Genomic DNA, 21,033 nt, shown 5'->3' on the forward strand with positions numbered 1-21,033 from the left:
TTGGAAAATAAAAATAGAGAACTTTCATTTTCAGTCAAAAGAATTAAACTTGGTTCAAATACTTCATCACAATGACACAGAGACACAGATAAGGATCAATAGTTCTTACTTTTTATGGGATCATGGATTTCTTTGAGGATTTGGTAAAAACTATGATCTCTCTTTCAAGGAAATTGACCATAAATACAAAACTCTTCACCAAAAAGGATTCATGGATCTCCTTATAGCCCATTTATGGACTCCAGGTTAAGATTTCCTGATTTAGACCACAGTGTTCTGGAACTGATAGAAAATAATTCCTTTGATAATTCATCAGATTTGGAATTAGTAGTTTCTACCCACAATGAAAATTTCTTTCCCGTGTCAAAACACGTACTTGTCTGGAATTTGGATTTTGTCTTGTGTGCATTTGTTCATTTTTGCACTAGAATTTCAGGCAGCTTATGTATTACCAAATGTGACCAATGGGGTCTCTAGTATTTTTGTTTTAATGTTTGCCTGTATGGGTGCCTAAGAACTCATGTTTAAGAGTATTAAAAAAAAAATTTCCATAGATTTCAGCAGCCCTCCTCCTCAAAGAGAAGCTATACGCTAGGTTCAACAAAACAGAGTTATTAGAGGGAATTTTATTTTGTCCTCCTATTTCAAAAGGAAGTTGAAAACCTCTATTAATAGGTTTTAAGGTAGCCGCTAAGTGAACTGAGTTATAGACTCAAGAAACTGCTATAGGAGAGTCACAAAAGGCCTGTGACTGTCTCTACCATTATTATTCAATCTGAATGGGTTATAGTGATATCTCTCTAAGTGAAATCATAAGAAATTGACAGAAGTCTATGGAACAGTTTATCAAACACAGTGTTTACGCTTTCCTGAAAACAACTTCTATTAGAACTGAATCATCCATCCTTTCTGACTTATTAACCTCTACTTATGGTCAAGATTCTGACCATCAGAATTTGACTTATGTTAATGAAACAGTAAACTATTAAAATTCATTCCTCCTTTGAATATTAAAAAGCCAACTATATGTTCTCCTGTATTTTTATAAATATGAAACATGTCTTCAATAACTGTGTTAAAAAAGGAAAATGTGTTTGAACGCACCTTTTAATCACTTAGCACATCTTATATTGCACTGAAGTCGAGTCACTGACCAGTGGTCCTCAAAGACCTACCCAACCACACATCTGGCTGTTAGAAACATAGCTCACAATTCTTATGGTAGAATATATTTCAATGAATCATCGTAGCTGGTAAGCCTAGGTATATTATTGCCTTTCACGGCCACTTTACACATTTTCTATTAAAAGCTTTTGGGGTATTTCATGCACAAATACCATGCAATCACTCAAAAAAGGCAGAACAATATTTTCTTTGTCAAAGGACGCTATTCAAAATATGGAGATTTTGGGGCCAGCCCGGTGTTGTAGTGGTTAGGTTTGTGTGCTCTGCTTCAGCAGCCTGGGGTTCATGGGTTCGCAGCCTGGGCACAGACCTATACACCGCTCATCAAGCCAAGCTGAGGCAGCATCCCACATAAAATAGAGGAAGATTGGCACAGATGTTAGCTCACTGATAATCTTCCTCAAGCAAAAAGAGGAAAATTGGCTACAAATATTAGCTCAGGGCCAAAATTCCTCACATACACACAAAAAATTGAGATTTCACATGTCACAGATATTATAACACAGTCTACAATCAATTCCTTTCTAATTAGCAACTAAAGGGAACAAACACTAGGAGACCAATGAGGAAAGCAATGAACTAATACAGTATGAGATGATGATGGCCTGGAACCACAGGGGTAGCAGTAAAGGCAGTGAGAACCTGTTGGAACCTGAATGTATTTCGGAGATAGTGACAACAGAATTTGTCAACAGACTGGATGTGGAATGAGAGAAAAACGAATTAGGATGACCCCAAGATTTTGGTCTCAGGAATGGGAAGGATGGAGTGTCATCAGCTGATAAAGAAGACTCAGGATAGCACAGGTTGCTGAAGTAGGGGTTGGGAGATGGTGGTAGAAGTTAGAACTTTACCTTTAGACCTATTAAGTTTAAGATATCTGTTAGATATTCAAATGGGGGTGTCAAGTAGGGCAGTTGGATCTAGAGAAGGGGAGAAAAGTGTGAATTAGAGATACAGTATTTTGGGACTCATTGGCCTAACAGATGTTATTTAAAGCCTTGTGACTGGATGAGATCACCAAAGAGTGAGTTAAGATAGAAAAGAAATCAAGACAAGGACTGTGCCCTAGGGTACTCCAACATTAAGACTGATGCTCCTTCTTAGCATTTTTTTCCAGGTTGTTCTTCTCTTGGGCATCCATGCAAGTATGGTGCTGTACTTTCCCTCTCACACTTCTCATTTCACTCATTACTGCCAATCTCCATCCCACTATTTTAATTAGTAATTGAGAGGTAGCTGGGATACTAACTCTCATGTTTAATTCCTGTCAGCCTTCCTTGGGGAGAGAATTATGATTTCTAGTATACCTGTTACCATTTGACTTTACAAATTATTCAGGATCACAGCTAACACAGAGGCATGAATGACGCACAGAAGTCTAAACGCTACGTCTTGACCCGGCATCTGGATGCTGGTATCCACTCAGACCAGAAACGAGCTGGCTATACCTCCTCCTCCTCCTCAGCCCAGGCCACAGACTGACCCTACCCGCTCCGTGACAGGGGAGCACAGAACAGTAACCATTGAAGGTGAAAGCAATCTGTAATTGCTTATCACTTCAAAGTTAAGAGGTTTATTCACCTACCAGCACAGCCAAGGTCTGCAAAACTACTATTATTCTACCAAGAACTGTTATCTTTCAACTTTTGCTTTATATAATAGGTTTTTGTTTATTTGTTCGTTTTTACTGAACATCTAAAGTATATCATTTTAAGCACTATACATATTTAAATGTAATCTTCCCAACTTTACAAGTCATTTGTTCATAGAGTCTATAGTACTACTGGGGAGATAAAATGTATTCACAAACAAATACAACACAGAAAATAAAAAGGCACCTTAGAGAGAAAAAGAGGATACAAACGGAGTTTAGAGGACAGAAAATTACTTCAGCTACGATGAAGAGAGAATCAATTTTTTTTGGTGTGGGGAGGGTGAGGAAGAGTCACCCTGAGCTAACATCTGCACCAATCTTCCTCCACTTTGTATGTGGGTTGCCTCCACAGCATGGCTGACAAGCAGAGCAAGTCCACACCTGGGATCCAAACCCAAGAACCCAGGCCACCAAAGCGGAGTGCGCAGAACTTTACTCAGCCACGGGACTGGCCCCCTAACTTCTTTTTTTCATATGTGGCCTTTTAAGATGACTAAGATTTGACCATGGTTAAGGGAGAGGTTCCAAAGAGAAGAAATAGCCAAAGCAAAGGCATGTAGTCAGGAAATGATTAAGTTTGTACAAGGAGCAGCAAGAATCTTAGGCAGAGGAACGGTGGAGAGCAGTGAGAAACAGAATTACCAAGGTGGGTCATATTTTTGCTTGTTAAAAAACACACATACACAAAGAAATGATGCAAATATTTTCATCATATTTCATTCAAATGTGATTTTTAAATGTCTTGTAATAAAGTTAAAGCAGCTGTGACAATAAACTACATTGCTGTCAAATTCCCAAAACACACACACACAACATTCTAAGTACTGGATTCTTTAGAAAACAGTCAAACAACAAAATACATTTTTCAATAATTGTAAACCTATAATTATTATACAAACCTACAAGTGAGGAAATTTAGAGTTGTGGCTAAAATCAGTCTAATTCACCCTCCTTGTCTAACTAAAAGGAAGGAATTTAAAGCAAATGTATTAAAAATCCTTCAAAGAATGCTAACCAAAGAATATTTAAAAATGGAATTCCAGGGGCTGGCCCCGTGGCCGAGTGGTTAAGTTTGCGCGCTCCGCTGTAGGCGGCCCAGTGTTTCGTTGGTTCGAATCCTGGGCGTGGACATGGCACTGCTCATCAAACCACGCTGAGGCAGCGTCCCACATGCCACAACTAGAAGAACCCACAACGAAGAATACACAACTATGTACCGGGGGGCTTTGGGGAGAAAAAGGAAAAAAAATAAAATCTTTAAAAAAAAAAAAAAAATGGAATTCCAGAAGCTTGTAATTTGAAGTACTATAGTGTTTTAGTTGTGTGATGATTGTCCTCAAGAATGCTATTATTATGAAAGAGTAAACCTGATGTGAACTGATGCCAGTTGGCAAATGGTTCTATTTTTAGACCTTTACCAACATTCCACAGAAAAAGTTCCTTAAACAGAATTTCAAGCAGCTAGAGGCAAAGTGAAAAACAAGCAGAAATTTGATATGCAAGGAAACATCTTAGAGCTTCTTTCTAATGTTCCCTTAAACGAAGATCCATATTCACACATTTTATTCCTAACGGATCCTACCATTTCCTTTAGACTGTCCCCTTCATTTTATTTTTTGGACTTCCAATTACGGTATAAAAAATTAGGGAAATAATCATAACTAGGTAACAAGTATGATAAGGTAACACTAATCAAAAGTATCAGGATGGGTCAGCCCAGTTGCACAGTGGTTAAATTCGCATGCTCCATTTCAGCAGCCTGGGATTCGTGGGTTCAGATCTTGAGCACAGACCTACACTGCTCATCAAGCCATGCTGTGGTGGCATCCCACATACAAGAAAGAGGAAGATTGGCAAAGAAATTAGCTCAGGGACAATCTTCCTCAAGTAAAAAGAGGAAGACTGGCAACAGATGTTAGCTCAGGGACAATCTTTCTTATCAACAACAACAAAAAAGGATCAGGAAATCATCTAAAGACTTAAAACAACAATGACACCATTTTGACCTGAAAAATCCCTTTGCCTATTTAAGCACACGCAGAGAAACTATAGTCCTCTCATTCTACATGTTGTATCAGAGTGCCTAGCAAAAATCTATGCAGAGGTCACTGTTCCAAACTCTGAAGTATTTGATGAAGTCACTTTATAAAACAGAATTCTCTCAAAAATTCAGTTCATGTGTTCATAAAAATATATACAATGTTAAAACAATCATCTGGCATAACAATGCACAAACAGAAAAAAATAAATGGTTTAGAATATTTCCACTATACTTTAACATTTTCTTGACAGTAAAACTTAGTGATAAATTTCTTCACTAGAATAGAAGAGAAAAGACATTATTTCGTGATGACATTTACTCACACAAACACACACAGTCTTTTTCTTTTTTTTTTTTTAAACGCTAAACACATGCAAGCCACTCATCCAAACCACAACCACTGGAATCTTGGTATGGCTTCTGATCAATTAGGCTTCTAGTAGTTTTGTTTGTTACGTACTTGCAAGACTCTTGAGGAAATTCCAAACAATGCATCTTGGTAACAAAACACAATGAGATCTGAGTTTAACAAAAGTGAAACACAGGCAATCTGTAAAACTAAACTGGTTATGATTATTAGAAGTAACAGGGCTTCCACGGCTGGACAATATGGGTAGAAGGAAGCAGGTCTCTAAGAATTTGCTCTCTTCTTCAGCAAACTTCCTTGGCCATCTGATTCAAGCAGCATGAAGATATAGTAGCAGTTCTTTCATTTCTTCCTTGCATTATATTCTGAGGACACCGCCCACTTGATTCCTTTGATATATGAAGATCCTCCTCTTTGATTTTCCTTTTGTGTTCACCCTTGTTACCCACCTTCTTTATCCTCATCAATAAAAACTGCACATCCAAAAATTATATACAACAATACTGAACAAAATGCTCTTGTAACTCTTTTCACAGATTTTTTCTGTGAATATAAAGTGGTTTAAAGACAGGAACTATGAATTTCCTAAAGATCAGGTAAAATCCCATTACAATAATGTAATTGCAATACGTGAAAAAAATGAAATTGTTTACAATTCCAGCTCTGCAGCACAGGTCCACAGTCTTTTAAAGTGGCCTTCTGCCCTGGTTGCTATGATTATAACTTACCAATTTACATTTTGCTGGTTACCAAAAAATGGTTATTGTGGAGCTCCATGATGAAGAAAAACAAAGTTTTCTTTCAACTTTCAAACACCAGGAACTCTTAATTATCCACCAGGAAAATATACTGGATCTTTATTCTCAACTCTTTATTAGTTATTTTTTCAAGTATGATTCAAAGGAAGTATCAGCTTTGCTAATTGGACTATTGAAAAAAACTTATTTACAAAGTGTCTGACTTTGGGGGCTAGGAAATAATTAGGAAAGCATACATGCCTCCTGTCTCCTAAATCACAGGATTTTGGGGTCAATTCTGGAGACGGGGCACAGGACTTCACACAGCATTTTCTAAAAGCTTCCTGGAGATTCAGATGTGCATATCCATCTACCCAACACACAGCTAAGAACCACTACCCTCATTACAGGCAATAAAATAGTGTCATAGCTTAATTAAGTTGCTTCTTGATCTTGGACTTGTTCCATTTCTATGTCAATTTACTGATACTAAGAACATGATGAGATGGAGTATGTATAATTTTATATCCTTTCCTAATGCTTTAAAAAATTGCTTTGTTCAGCTCATAAAGCCACGAGTGAGGTATTTTTTTACAAGAGATAGGGCAAGCCAGACAGTGTTAAGTAACTATCTTACCCAAATTATAATAAAGTCATTTTGTATTAGAAAGGCAGAATGGCTATCAGAAATAACTTTAGATTAGAAGTGAAACCTAAATAGCTCTTCTCTATTTATAAGGAGGAAGCTGAATAAATGGCACCAAACTTTTATGGTAAAGGCCCTTTATAAATAGCACCAGCTTGTGTTTTTTTTCCCAATACAAAGTTTTGAGTTAGAGGAGATCCTCTTACACCCTGCTCCCTGCATAATGTCAGGGGAAAAAGAACACAAAATTTAAAGAATGAACTCAGCAACTTCTCCTTACTTTCAAGGACCTGGAATTTACACAAAGACCGAAAAACCAATAATATCAAGAGTGACTGGCATTTATTTCACTTTTGGAGAACTGGATGAAAAGGTCATGAAGATTAGTGTACATTTTCAGTTTCCAGAGGAAGGAAATACATAGTTTTCCAGAGAGGAACTGGCTTTTTATTTCTGATGACATGATTCCACATAAGTATGATCTGTAGCTACTTATGAAAAACATCTTTGTGATCACTAATGCCATCCTCTGCTACTCTTCAGATACCACACCCCCATTTACAGTTTTAAAATCTTTTCCTTTTCAAAGAGAAAAGGGAAAAGGAGGCTTATTTGAATGATAGACTATTTCACTTTTCAAAAATAACTATTAGGATACATTTCTTGTAAAAATGTTCACCACGACTGATACACATCACTTCAAGAAACTAAAAATCTTAACCTGTTACTGATACAAGGCATATACGATAAATGATACAAAGCATAAAGCCCCAGTTCAATATGTATATTTGAGAAAAGAAAAAGAGAATTGTAAAATGTTTTCTCCTAAAAGTTTAGCTACATATTGTGGATAAATGTCAGTCTGAATGTTGAGTAAAAGAAACCAGACACAAAAGAGTTCAAATTGTATGATTCTATTTATATGATGTTTAAAATCAGGCAGAACTTATCTATGCAACATGTCATAATAATGACTGCTCTTGGTAACCAAGAACTGACTAGAAGGAGCCTTCCCAGGTGCTTGAAGTGTTCCATACCTTGATCTGGGTGGTGGTTATATGGGTGTGGGCATTCATGAAATTCATCAGGCTGTACAATTCAGAATAATGCTCTTTACCATATACATTATACCTCAATATCTTTTTAAAAAAATCTCTGTAACTAGCAAATTAAAACAATAAATACAGTGAGTAAAATTGCATTTATCAGTAAGGATGGAACTAGAGAGCATGACCTGTAGCAACTTTCCCCTCTAAATGTAAGACTTTTTAAATTTATAAAATGGTCCATGTTGTCACATCTAGAGCCAAAAGAATTTCAAAGCAAAACACAGTGTATTGACTATGCATTTGTGGGGGAGGGGTGGTTTACTATAAGTAACTCATACATTTGTTAAACAACACACTTTATTCATTTTAAGAATGCTGACATTAAATTAATTTCATGCTTTATAGTTTGTTTCCAGGGAACAAATGGGGTAATTTTATCTGATTCAAACACATTTAACTTGAAGGACCTGTTAATTCTGGCCTTAAGAAGGCAAGGCAAGATGCAGCATGTCAAGGACAACTGATACACCCTGTTAATCAGGAGAATTATGATCGTAGATACTTAGGAATGTAGTATAAAGAGGCAAGTTAGGATTTGGTCTTTTAAAAGCTGCATAGACTATACAGAGATTTACTCAAAAGCTTTTAATCCATAAAAACTTTCTATATTTCCTATAAAGGCTTAAAAAAACAAATAAAGCAGGAAGTCAATTTGAAGTTTAGTGCTTTGTCTCCCTTCTCAGGAATTAATCGAGTTACTTTGGTTCTACCAGATTGACAGTTTAACATTTTCTCTCTTTTTGTGATTATCCTTACAAACATTAAGGATATTTGACTATGCAAACTATAAAGTCAATAGACCTACATTTCTCATGAACAGAATCAAATCCTTAAACTGTTTTAACTTTTATCTACTCCATCCCAGGCTAAATGTTACTATTTTCTTAAAAATTTTAAATTTGACATCATTACTCATGATTTTTTTATACAGCCAATGCTTATTTAGATTTACCATCAACTTGACTAATTTTTTTTTGCTTATCATTCCTTCTTGAAACTTTCTTTTCCCTTCTGGGTTAACTTTCCTTCTTCCTGAAATACACTTTTACTAATTTCCCCAGTGAAGGTTTGTTGATGGTAAATAGTCGGTTTTCGTACAAAAATGCTTTTGTTTTGACCTTTTTCTTGAACTACAGTTTAAGAGGACAATAAATTTTATCTATACATTCCAGTACAGTAGCCATTAGCTACATACGGCTTTTAAGAACCTGAAATGTGGCTCATATAACTAAGGATCTGAATTTTAAATTTATTGTAAATTTTAAAATGAATACTTAATTAGTTACTGGAAATTTTTTTAAAGTCTGCTTGGAACAACTTGAGTATGTAAATCTACTTTTTCATCAGTAAATTTTATGAAATCTAAACATTTTTGATGAAATTTAGAGTCTGAACTGAGATGTGCTATGAGTGTAAAATAGATATTGACTTAGTATAAAAAAGTGTACATCTTATGAATACTTTTTATATTGATATATTTTAATATGTTGGATTAAATATATTATTAAAATTAATTTCATCTACTTTTTTAACCTTTTTAATGTAGTTCCTGGATAATTTTAAATTATATATATGACATATATTTCCATTAGACATCGTTTTTCTAAGTTGAATTATATTCTTTAATAATTTTTTCTTTTTTGTTTTAAAAACAATTATGAAGTATTCTCATAGCAGTTTGAACATGATATTCTACCAAATTCTGATTCTACTGTTGCTGTTAAGAAGTTAGCAGGGCCGGTCCTGTGGCCAAGTGCTTAAGTTCGCGTGCTCCATTTTAGTGGCCCAGGGTTTTGCCGGTTCGGATCCTGGGCACGGACGTGGCACTGCTCATCAGGCCATGCTGTGGTGGCATCCCACATGCCACAACTAGCACACGCAACTAAAATATACAACTATGTACCGGGGGGCTTTGGGGAGAAGGAGAAAAAAAAAAAAAGGTCCGCTATTGGCCTAATTGTTTTTTCTTTGGAAATAATCCACTTTCTTTTTTTGATTGCTTTAAAGATCTTCTCTTTATCTATAATGTTCTGTACTTCCAATCCCATGAATCTAGGTATGGGATATATTTTTATTTATTTTGACTACGACTTAAGCTTCTAGAGTATTAGGATCTATGTACTTCGTCAATTCTCAAAACTTCTTTACTGTTATACTTTTCATTCTCTCATCCTGTTTCCCGTTCTCTCAACTCTTCCTTCGGAACTCACAGAAGGGGTATGTTGGACCTTCTCATTCAATCCTCCAGGCACCTAAACCCCCTTACATTTTTAATATCCAGGTAATCTCAGCACTATTAGTTAGTCCAGTTTATGAATTTTAACTTTAAAAAGAAAAGAAAATCTGTGTAATTCAGTTGTTTAAAGTCTCCAGTGAAGTTGTAAACTTAGTCACTATGTATTTTGTTTCTAGACGTTTTCTTTTTTTCATCCTGCCTGTATTAATTTGCTAGGGCTGCCATCGCATACACTGCACACTGGGTGGCTTCAACAACAGAATTTTATTTCTCACAATTCTGAAGCCTAGAAGTCTAAGAACAAGGTGCCAGTAGGGTTGGTTTCTTCTAACGCCTTCTTCTCTTCTCGGCTTGCAGGTGGTCATTTTCTCCCTGTGTCTTTACATGGTCTTCCCTCTGTGTGTCTGTCCTTATTTCCTCTTCTTATAAGGACACCAGTCATAATGGATTAGGGCCAACTCTAAAATAACCTCATTTTAACTTAATTACCTCTTTAAAGACCCTATCTCCAAATACAGTCATATTCTGAGGTACTGGGAGTTAGGACTTCAATGTACGACTTCTCAGAGAACAAAATGCAGTTCATAACACACTGCCTTAGGAACATCCAACTGTTACAGCATCGTTCTTGGAGAAGATCATCCTTCCTATCTTTCCCAACAAACATGTGAACATATAAATATGGGTCCTCTTTCTGGACTCTATAACGTGCCATTAATTTATTTGTCTATTTTGATAACTGTAACTTTAAAATAAGTCTTGAAAGCAGGTACTGTGAATCCCCAAACTTTGTTCTTTTTCAATGTTGTTTTGGCTATTCTAAATCCACTGAATTTCTATACGGACTTTAGAAACAACTCACCAATTTCCACAAAAAAAGTCTGCTGGGATTGCACTGAATCTATAGATGAATTCAGAGAATACTGACAACATTGAGTCTTTTGATCTAAGCACACAGCATAGATCTCCATTTATTTAGATGTTCTTTCATTTCTCTCAGCATTGTTTTTTAGTTTTCACTAAACAAGGCTTCATATCTTCACATCAAAGGACACTGTTTTGTGGCAGTAAAGATGAACACAGCTGTTAAGGAAAGAAGGAAAATGACTCCTCAGGCAAGTGGTAGTGGTAGGAATTGTAGAAATCTCTGAACCACAGAAGACTGCTTTCTGTCAGATTTATTCCAAATTATTTTATATTTTTTATTTCACGATTCATATTCTACATATTTTTATCACTTTTAAATGGTATTTTTTAAAATTTCAATTTTTGGTTGTTCATTGCTACTATGTAAAGATATAATTGGTTTTTGTATATTGATATTGTATCCTGCAACTTGTTAAACTCACTTATCAGTTCTGTAGCTCTTTTGGTAAATTCTATGAAATTTTCTATGTAAACAGTCATGTAATTTTCAAATAAATACAGTTTTACCTCTTTCTTTCTAATCTGGATGGCTTTAATTTCCTTGTCGTGCCTTACTGCACTGGTTAGAACATTGAGCACAACGTCAAATGTAAGTAATGTGAGCAGATATCCTTGATTTATTCCTAATCTTAGGGGGTAAAATTCAATGTTTCACCAATAAGAATGATGTTAACGACAGATTTTTCGTAGATGCCCTTTATCAGGTTGAGATAGTTCCTTTCTATTCCCACTTAGCAGAGAGCTTTTTATCAGAATGGATGTTACAATTTATCAAAAACATGTTTTGCATCTACTGAGATGAACATATGATTTTGCTTTCTTAGTTTGTAAATATAGGGAATTATACTGATTGATTTGTGAATATTAAACCAATCTTGTATTCCTGGGATCTATTTGATCATGATGTATTATCATTTTTGTATATTGCTGGATTACATTTGTTAAGAATTTTTGCATCTATGTTCATAAGGCACATTGGTCTACAGTTTTATTTTCACTAATATCTTTGATTTTAATATTATAGCAATGTTGGCCTCATCGAATGAGTTGGGAAGTATTTCTTTCTCTTCAATTTTCTTCAAGTGTTTGATATAGAATTGCTATTATTTCTTCCTTAAATTTTTAGAATTCCCTAGTGAAGCAATATGGGCCTGGAGTTTTCTTTGTATATATTTAATCATCTTAATAGATACAGCCAAGATATAGGGCAATTCCAGTTGTCTACTTTTTCTTGAATGAGCTTTGGTAGTTTGCGTCTTTTAAGGTGTCCATTTCACGTAATTTGTTTAATTTTTTCAAAAACTTTGTTCATAATTTTCCCTTTTTATTATTTTTAATACCTCTAGAATCTGAAGTGATGTCACTTTTGTCACCTGATATTGTTTTTCTAAACATCTTGTTGCCATGCTTCCCATGGCATACCCAAAGCAATTGACAGATTCAATGCAATCTCTATTAAAATACCAATGGCATTTTACACAGAACTAGAACAAATAATCCTAAAATTCGTATGGAACCACAAAAGACTCTGAATAGCCAAAGCAATCTTGAGAAAGAAGAACAAAGCTGGAGGTATCATGCTCCCTGGTTTCAAACTATACTACAAAGCCATAGTAATCAAAATAGTATGGTACTGGCACTAAACTGTTTGACATTGGTCTTAACAATATTTTTTTGGATTTGTATTCTCAGGCAAGGACAACAAAGCAAAAATAAACAAATGGACTAGATCAAACTAAAAAGCTTTTACACAGTGAAGGAAATCATCAACAAACAAAAAAGCAACCTACTGAACAGGAGAAGATATTTGCAAATGATACATCCAATAAGGGGTTAATATCCAAAATATATAAACAACTTATACAACTCAATAGCAGAAAAACCAATAATCCAATTAAAAGATGGGCAGAGGACCTGAATAGACATTTTCCAAAGAAGACATACAGACGGCCTAAAGTTCATGAAAAGATGCTCAATATCACTAATCATAAGGGAAATGCAAATCAAAACCAAAATGAGATATCACCTCACACCTGTCAGAATGGCTATTATCAAAAATAACACATGTTGGGGGCTGGCCCCGTGGCCGAGTGGTTAAGTCTGTGCACTCCGCTGCAGGCGTCCCAATGTTTCGTTGGTTCGAATCCTGGGCGCGGACATGGCACTGCTCGTCAGACCACGCTGAGGCAGCGTCCCACATGCCACAACTAGAAGAACCCACAACGAGAAATATACAACTATGTAGTGGGGGGCTTTGGGGAGAAAACGGAAAAAATAAAATCTTTAAAAAAAAAAAAAATAAATAACACATGTTGGTGAGGATGTGAAGGAAAGAGAAGCCTGAACTGTTGATGGGAATATAAATTAGCGCAACCACTATGGAAAACAGTATGGAAGTTCCTCAAAAAATTAAAAAAGAAATACCATATGATCCAGGAATACCACTTCTGGATATTTATCCAAATAAAACGAAAACACTAATTCAAAAAGATATATGCACCCCTATGTTCATAGCAGCATTACTTACAACAGCCAAGATATGGAAGCAACCTAAGTATCATCAGTAGACAAATGGATAAAGATGTGGTATGTGTATGTACATATATGTATATACACACAATGGAAGATTACTCAACCATAAAAAGAATGAAATCCTTCCATTTGTGACAACATGAATGGATATAGAGGGTATTATGCTACATGAAATAAGCCAGACAGAGAAGAAACACTGTATGACATCACTCATATGTGGCTGCAGGCAGCCCAGTGTTTCGTTAGTTTGAATCCTGGGCCGGGACATGGCACTGCTCATCAAACCACGCTGAGGTGGCGTCCCACCTGCCACAACTAGAGGAACCCACAACGAAGAATATACAACTATGTACCCAGGGGCTTTGGGGAGAAAAAGGAAAAAATAAAATCTTTAAAAAAAAAAATCCAATCTAGTTAAATTAGTCATTAGCCATTATATGTGTCATACAAAACAGCATGAAAACACATAATGACAGTAAAAAGAAGATGGGCAAAAACATCATTATAGTGGGAGATTTTAACTATCCCTAAGAATTTGACAACCAAGTATACAAAGTAATACACAAGGCTATAGAAAATTTTAAAAGCACAAACATTAACAAGCTTAAGTTATACCCTAGAAACAGAAAATATACATTCTTTTCAAATTCATACAGAATATTTACAAAAAGAGACCAAACGCAAGGCCACAACAAAAGCTCAAAAAATTCTAAAAAGTAATCACACAGATTGCACATTTGAATAATAATCATAAGACAATAAAACTAAGAAACTTCTAACAAAAGGAGAACCAATTATCATCATTATCATCATCTAAATGTTTGGAATTACACGTTTTCAAAAAGTTTTACATTTTTCCTCCTCTGAAGAGAAACTCATTTGAATATGGTATCTTTCAGCAAGGTCATGCTTAGATATCATTATTCTATGAATAATAACCATAACAATTTTGTTTTAAAAATGGCTAAAAGTGTTAAATTGCTAGGAGGCTCAAAAAGATGAAGAAATAGATTTTTTTCTTGACCTGTGTTCAAAAATTCTCCATTAGAAATGCTTATTTCTAACATTCTATTCATAGGAACATCAATTTGCATTTATACACTGAAGACGACACAGGAGCAACATACAAGCTCAAGAAGACAGTGGGGGAAAAGCCACCCATATGAACCAAAGCAAAGCTCTATGTAACAGACACAGAAGACAAAGAAAACCAAGAGAGGAAAACACATTTTGGAAAAACACACTTCTTGGAGACCACTGTATTTTACCTACTTTTTCCCCGGTAACATTCCTAGTGTTATTCTTAAGGGTGTTTACTATAAAACCAAGACCAACACCATTCCTCTACAAAATAAGCAAACTTCTAATTATTTTATTTCAGTTTGCTATTAATAGTCAGGAGAAGAACTTGCTGCAAAAAGACACTGTGCTATCAAATACAAAGAATGAAAAACCTTAGATTTCAGATAAACTAAATCAAATAAGCATGAATTTCCTCCAAAAACACAGAAATTTCCAATCGTCAGTCACAATAGTTGGTCTAGTCTCCAGACTGCCAAAGAAGCCAAATTTAATTCTTCTATATGACTGATGTTACTCTATGAATTGGACTGAAGGCCTTATGGTAACCAGCTCCCATTGGACATGTTTGAGATATAGCTGCCTCACAATTTTATATCACATCTAGTAAGTCTCTTTATTGTAATGTGCCAATATGTTATGCAATAATTGCATCTCAGTGACAGGTGCTTTACATTCAGACATTCAATCTCTATTAACATTACGAAATTTGAAAGAAGGAAAACCCGTAGATACTCACAGTGAGCAAGATGCTTTATATTCTATGAGTCACGGCCAGGGCAGTGATCCTTCCATTAGCATAATAAAAAGAGGTATTATCTCTCCCTGCTCTGAACATCTATAGTACTCATTGTCTCTATCACCCATCTGGCACACTATTTTGAAGTAGTACACTTTTCACATGCATCTGTATGATCTGAATGAACCCCTTTAGGGCAACAGTGACACCTTCTACTTATTGGGATCTCCCACACAATAACTCACAAGTAGATGTTTCTTAAATATTAATTGACTATTGTTACTTAACTGAGTAAAGCCACCAACATATACTTCCTTCAACACCACCTTTGGAGCATATGGCTGTCTGCTCTATACTCTGGAGTGCCTATACTTTCAAATTTTCTGAAAACTTAAAATAAAGCAAACAGGGGCCAGCCCCGTGGCCGAGTAGTTAAGTTCGCGCGCTCTGCTTCAGTGGCCCAGGGTTTTGATGGACATGGCACTGCTCGTCAGGCCATACTGAGGTAGCATCCCACATGCCACAACTAGAAGCACCCACAAGTAAAAATACACAACTATGTACGGGGGGGTGCCCCTTTGGGAGAAAAAGGGACAAAAAAAATGAAGCAAAGGAACAAAATCTACTTAAAATAGCTAGATTTTAGGTAAGCTGCATTAGATAAAAATGAATAAATTTTCTTTAGATTAATCCTAACTCTAATCAAAGATAGTCAAACATCTAGGTAATAGTAGAAGTGAATGGTCCCTAACACTGTTTCAAGTTCATGTCCCTGGACTGGAAAACATCAGCAACAACAACAAAGCTTTACGTCTGTTCCCAAACACTCTGCCCCTGTGCTCTAGACTTCCTGTACTCAAGCAGCGGTCACCCTGTATCTTCCAAAACATTCCCATGGCTCCTGGTCTTCAGCAGTTCAATCCTATAATGATTCTCAAACTTTAACAAGCATGAGATTATCCTTAAGGACTTATTAAAACACAAATTGCTGGGCTCCATCCCTAGAGTTTCTTATTCAGTAGGTCTAGTGTGGGCCTAATTATTTGCATTTCTTATAAATTTTCAGGCGATGTTGATGCACTCGTCCAGGGACCACACTTTGAAAACCTTTACTACCCTCAAATCCTCCTCTATTTGTGTCACCTTATTGTACCTGATTAATTCATTCAAATCAGTTTCAAAGATTAATTCTTCCCTTAGACAAAGCTCGACTTCTTCGCCTACTGTTGCAAACAGGTGTTGCCCATGTGGTGTGAATGGCAAACACCATCTTCATGTGGAGCTTTTCAGCATGACACCAAATGTTTTTGGACAACCAAAGGATGACTCCCTAAATTTTCCAGCTCCAAAATGCCACACAACCATTTGGACCAGGGGGCCACCTCTACAGGGAAGCACCAAACTAGTTATTCAGGCTACATCATCCCAATTTAGAGTTACAAGGATGCACATCTTATTCTTTCTACCAGGAATGTTTCTCCAACCCTCTTACCTGGTTAACATCTACTCTTCTTTCAGGTCTTAGCTCAGGGTGACTTACGCAGGGAAGCCTTTCTTTTCTTCCCCGTGACCAGGTCAAACCCTCCTATTAGAGGTTCTCAGAGTCACTGAATCCTTTCCTTTGTAGTCCTTATCATGGTTGCCTTTTTTACATTTGTTTGTACCAATATTTTATTAATAGCTATTCTCCACACTGGACCGTAAGCTCCAGGCAGAGAATGTTTTTGGTTTTGATCACGTTTATATTTTTAGTGCCTAGCACAACATCAGGCATACAGAAGATGTTCAAATGAAGGTAGACAGGATCTGAGCTTTTAGCCCTAAGAGAGATACGAGGAAGTATTCCTTTCTATACTCTACCCTCTTATCTCTTTTTCAGCTACCTGTTACTCAAAATTAAAAAAATTTTTTTTAAACTTACCTTTTCTGAATAATTCTTGGAGACTTTCGGCACTTTGATTTAATACAGCCCATAATTCCTCCTCCTGCAGTGGTCCACCCCGAACCTCCAGGGCCTCTGCTAGTGACACATGCATATTACCTAGGAAACAAACGTAAGCATGGTCTACACATCAGCAACTTCACTGCTCTTGCAGTAGTTAAAGTTCTTCATCAGCGATGAGAGACTATGAGGTCCCTGTCTATCTAATTTCACAAGATGGCCTTCAATCTGAATATAGGCCCTCCCGGGTTCTAATACTCACTCTGGCTCATAATAAACTCTCCTCAATTCTCATTTATAGGTTGGTTATGGATTATTTGTGTTGACAGTAGGTAATCTACAGATAAAATTCAAGGTTTTTCTATGGGGCTCAATAATGCTATTTTCATTGTGGAAGGGGGAAATGCAGCTAGTCAAAAACCTCCTATACAAATTTTTGTGAATTGACACTCCTTGAAAACAAAACTGCTCTTTACAGTGACCACTAAGATTTCTACCCAAATCAAACCCATTTAAACATAATGTGTAATGTATGTCTGTTGGTAGGTAGAAGCAGATGGGTTTGGGGAAAGAATCTAGAGGAAATGAAAAATGTTAAATACTTATTTTCTGTAATTATATCCTTCATTACATTTTAAAATTAACCTATTAAAAAAATCTGTTTCAGATAAAAGTTAACTCTGTTTGCTCAACTAACAGGAAAAACTAATATTTTATTTTAATTTACATTTATGATACCTTAACTCAGAGTGAAAAAAGTAACTCCAGCTACAAACGAGGCCAGTCTTGTCCTGTTACTTTCCTTTTCAAATGTTTACTATAGTGAGGAGTGTCTACTTAAATGCACAACCTGGTAGTCAAAACGGAAGATATAAAATATTGCATTGAAAAAGCCAAAAGAGTTTTTATTCAGCTTGTACAAGAAGTGTGATTATTTATTCAGACCTCTCCCCTACCACCAAAGTTCTCTAGGTTTCTCATGTACTTTATTATATGATAGCATATTTACTAAAGAGGAAAAAAAGAAGCTTCATTCCTTTTTAAGAGACATCTGAGTTACCTTCTACCTAAAAAACTATTTACTAAATTGGAAGTTTCAATAGAGGCATCAAGATACTACTAGCAAAGAGACACCAACATGACTTGTGAGAAAGACTACCCTGCAGCAAATTTCCAAAGTCTTATGTCTGAGAACCGGTTAGATAGCTCTAAAGCCTACACCCAGGGTATGCAGAGTAGAGAGAAAATTGCACACTGAGAATTTCTTTGAAGAGAGTTGTGCTGATTTTCATGCCTCCCCCAGAGCGGGAGGGGTGTGGGAAGGTGCCTTTGTTTGACCTCAAGCCAGTGAAAGAGTCTTCGGTGAGACCTGGGGAGAGCTTGATATGTGCTCCCTGAACTAGGGAGCACACTACAGATTGGGTCTGATACTTTAGCATCTAAAGGCTTTGGCTCTCACTGAGGCAGCAGCCAGAGGGGCGGGAGGGCACACTGGAGAGTCAGAATGAGGGAGCATGCCCTATTGGGAGCCACTCTTCCACTAAGAGAACGTGGGGGCGGAGAGAGGCAAAAAGCAGGGCCACACAGAAGGCCAGCCTGGAGCTAATGAACTCCTATCCAGATAATGAAAATGTCCCCAAATTTAGATTGTGGAACCGGCTGCACAACTCTTTGCCTACACTAAAAACCACTCAAGGTACATTTTAAAGGGGTGAATTTTATGGTATGTCAATTACATCTCAATAAAGTTGTTAAAAGAAAAATTCCTACCCAGAGTAGCACCCCAGGTTCCCAGAGTACCACCAGAAGGAGGAGGAAAGAAGAGGAAGCATGAGTGGGGAGGGAGAGGCAGAAGAGGCAGAAGAAGAATTAGGGATTGGCTGGTAGGAGGAAAAATTTTTTGAAGTGTCACAGGAAGGACTCTGAAGAACCCACAAAAGTACACACAAGAGAAGGGTTAGCCTTAAGCATATATCAAGTTTAAAGAGTGAAGCCATTTTACAACAGGAGTCCGGTAAAAAATTTATTTCCCCCCTATCTTCTTCCTTCCCCAGGTTTAAACCTTGACAGAGTCAGAGCAATTTGCAAGTGAGTGAGGAGAAAAGCAACAAGAAGCCAGTCACACCGCCTCCCACCTATAGCTAATCCCTGCTAGGGGAGGGAACAGTTTTAGCTTGGAACGAAGTTTGAAATATTGATTACTATACTGACTTCGCACTTTTAATTATGGAACTGACACTGTGTTTTCAACTTAAGTGACTGCAGTTATTATTATCAAAGAGTAAGGAGAGAATTACGGACCAGAGTTTTTACATAGAGGCAAGCGAAGAATTTCCCTTGGGGAGGGAAGGAAGGCTGAGGGCAGGGAAGGAAGGAAGGGAGAAAAGGAGGAGGGAAGGAGGGAGGAAGGAAAAGGAAGAATAGTAATGGGCAATATAAATTGCTTATGATTACACCTTATGTATTTCATTTAATGCAAATGATAAATATATCACAAACCCAAGAGTTTTAAATCTTAAGATACTGGTTTTTACTTATTTTTAAAGAAATTGGTTTTTAAAATACAATTATTTCCTATAAAAACAAAAATAAAAAAGTAAAAGTAACTTCTCAATACAACAGAAGTTTTACAGTGCTTGATTTTTGTATCTACAAAGAACACTAATTATACCTCTCTTGCTTATTTCAATCAGATCTGAATTATATTTTATTAATTCCCTGTTAATTTTTATTTTAAAAAACTTTTTGTCTATTCAGCGTAGGATCTCTACGCCTCTCTGGTTGGAATTTGTTGGTACTTCAAAACATAGAAGGAACATGTTTTTTAAAGCAATATCATCTAGCTAACAGATTTGATAGTTTTAATTTATAGTTTTGCTAGAAAAGAAATTTACGATTTTTAAAATGGCCTCACCCCGCTAATCACCCAATCTCAAGACTTAGTGTAATATTAAAGCTGCTTTCTAAAAAGCAAGCAAGCAAAGAACAAAACTTGAGCTTATGAAGTGCCTACCATCACCAAGTTTGGCAACTGCCTACCATCAGCATCTCTCTCTAATTTTTATTTACCTTTATTAAAGCTCTCCAGATCATTAGCTCTGAAAGAAATGAGAAGATGGGAAATAAAAGAAACGCAGAAGTGGAAGAGGGATGAAAAAAAGGAAGTGAAGTAAGAAACCCTTGAAATCGACAAATATATGAGGGAAACAATTAGTTATAAAAATTCTTAAGAGCTTATTCCCTCAATTATTTCCTTTAGACACAGTATTAGGTAACTTGGGCGACAGATATATGACCAGCATTATTTTAGTACCAAAAAGGTCCTGCCTTACAATAAACGTAACCATATTATTCATTTTTATTTCCTTGAAAGTGGTAGGCTACCTGATAACTAAATTTTTGGAAAGATTTTCAAATAAGAAAAATTAATTATATTACATAACCAGAATCATTATTATGTTTTTGGTTGTAAGTATTATTGTCATGACCTTAAAACTGTGTCCACAGAGTCAGACAAAGCCACAGAAGGGATTCTAACAGATGTCATTTTAATCCTGAAGGATTTGTGGCACTCACAAATGGGAAGCACATAAAAGTGATTCCAAACAGAATGAAACAGTAAACAGATTAACTGAATCCAATCAAGACATCTAACAGCCTGTCTGGGGGGAGACTAATGAATTAGGAATGTTTAGATTGATTCTAAGGAGACAGGGCAATAAGAGTACCCTGTTTCAAGAACAAAGCAACTATAAAACAGAGCTCTGCGTATGCCACTTGTTTTGGGCGAAGACCCACTCAGAATCCTGGCTAAGGACTTCTTCTGTTATTAAGA

General features: G+C 36.3%; 1 protein-coding gene across 16 annotated transcripts in view; it reads right to left on the reverse strand.

Annotated features, from left to right (window-relative positions):
- The window catches only part of PTPN13 (protein tyrosine phosphatase non-receptor type 13), a 204,191-nt gene that overhangs the window by 131,843 nt on the left and 51,315 nt on the right, over positions 1-21,033 (reverse strand). For 15 of the 16 annotated variants that reach the window (XM_046656429.1, XM_046656440.1, XM_046656437.1 and 12 more), the window contains exon 2: positions 17,178-17,297. In XM_046656429.1, coding sequence (XP_046512385.1) covers positions 17,178-17,297 — 120 coding nt within the window. Of the gene's footprint in view, positions 1-10,840; positions 11,062-17,177; positions 17,298-21,033 lie in introns of those variants that run through there. The other variant, XM_046656434.1, reaches the window with a different exon arrangement.

Source organism: Equus quagga, chromosome 3 (genome assembly GCF_021613505.1).
Source record: "Equus quagga isolate Etosha38 chromosome 3, UCLA_HA_Equagga_1.0, whole genome shotgun sequence".
Taxonomy (NCBI): Eukaryota; Metazoa; Chordata; class Mammalia; order Perissodactyla; family Equidae; genus Equus; species Equus quagga.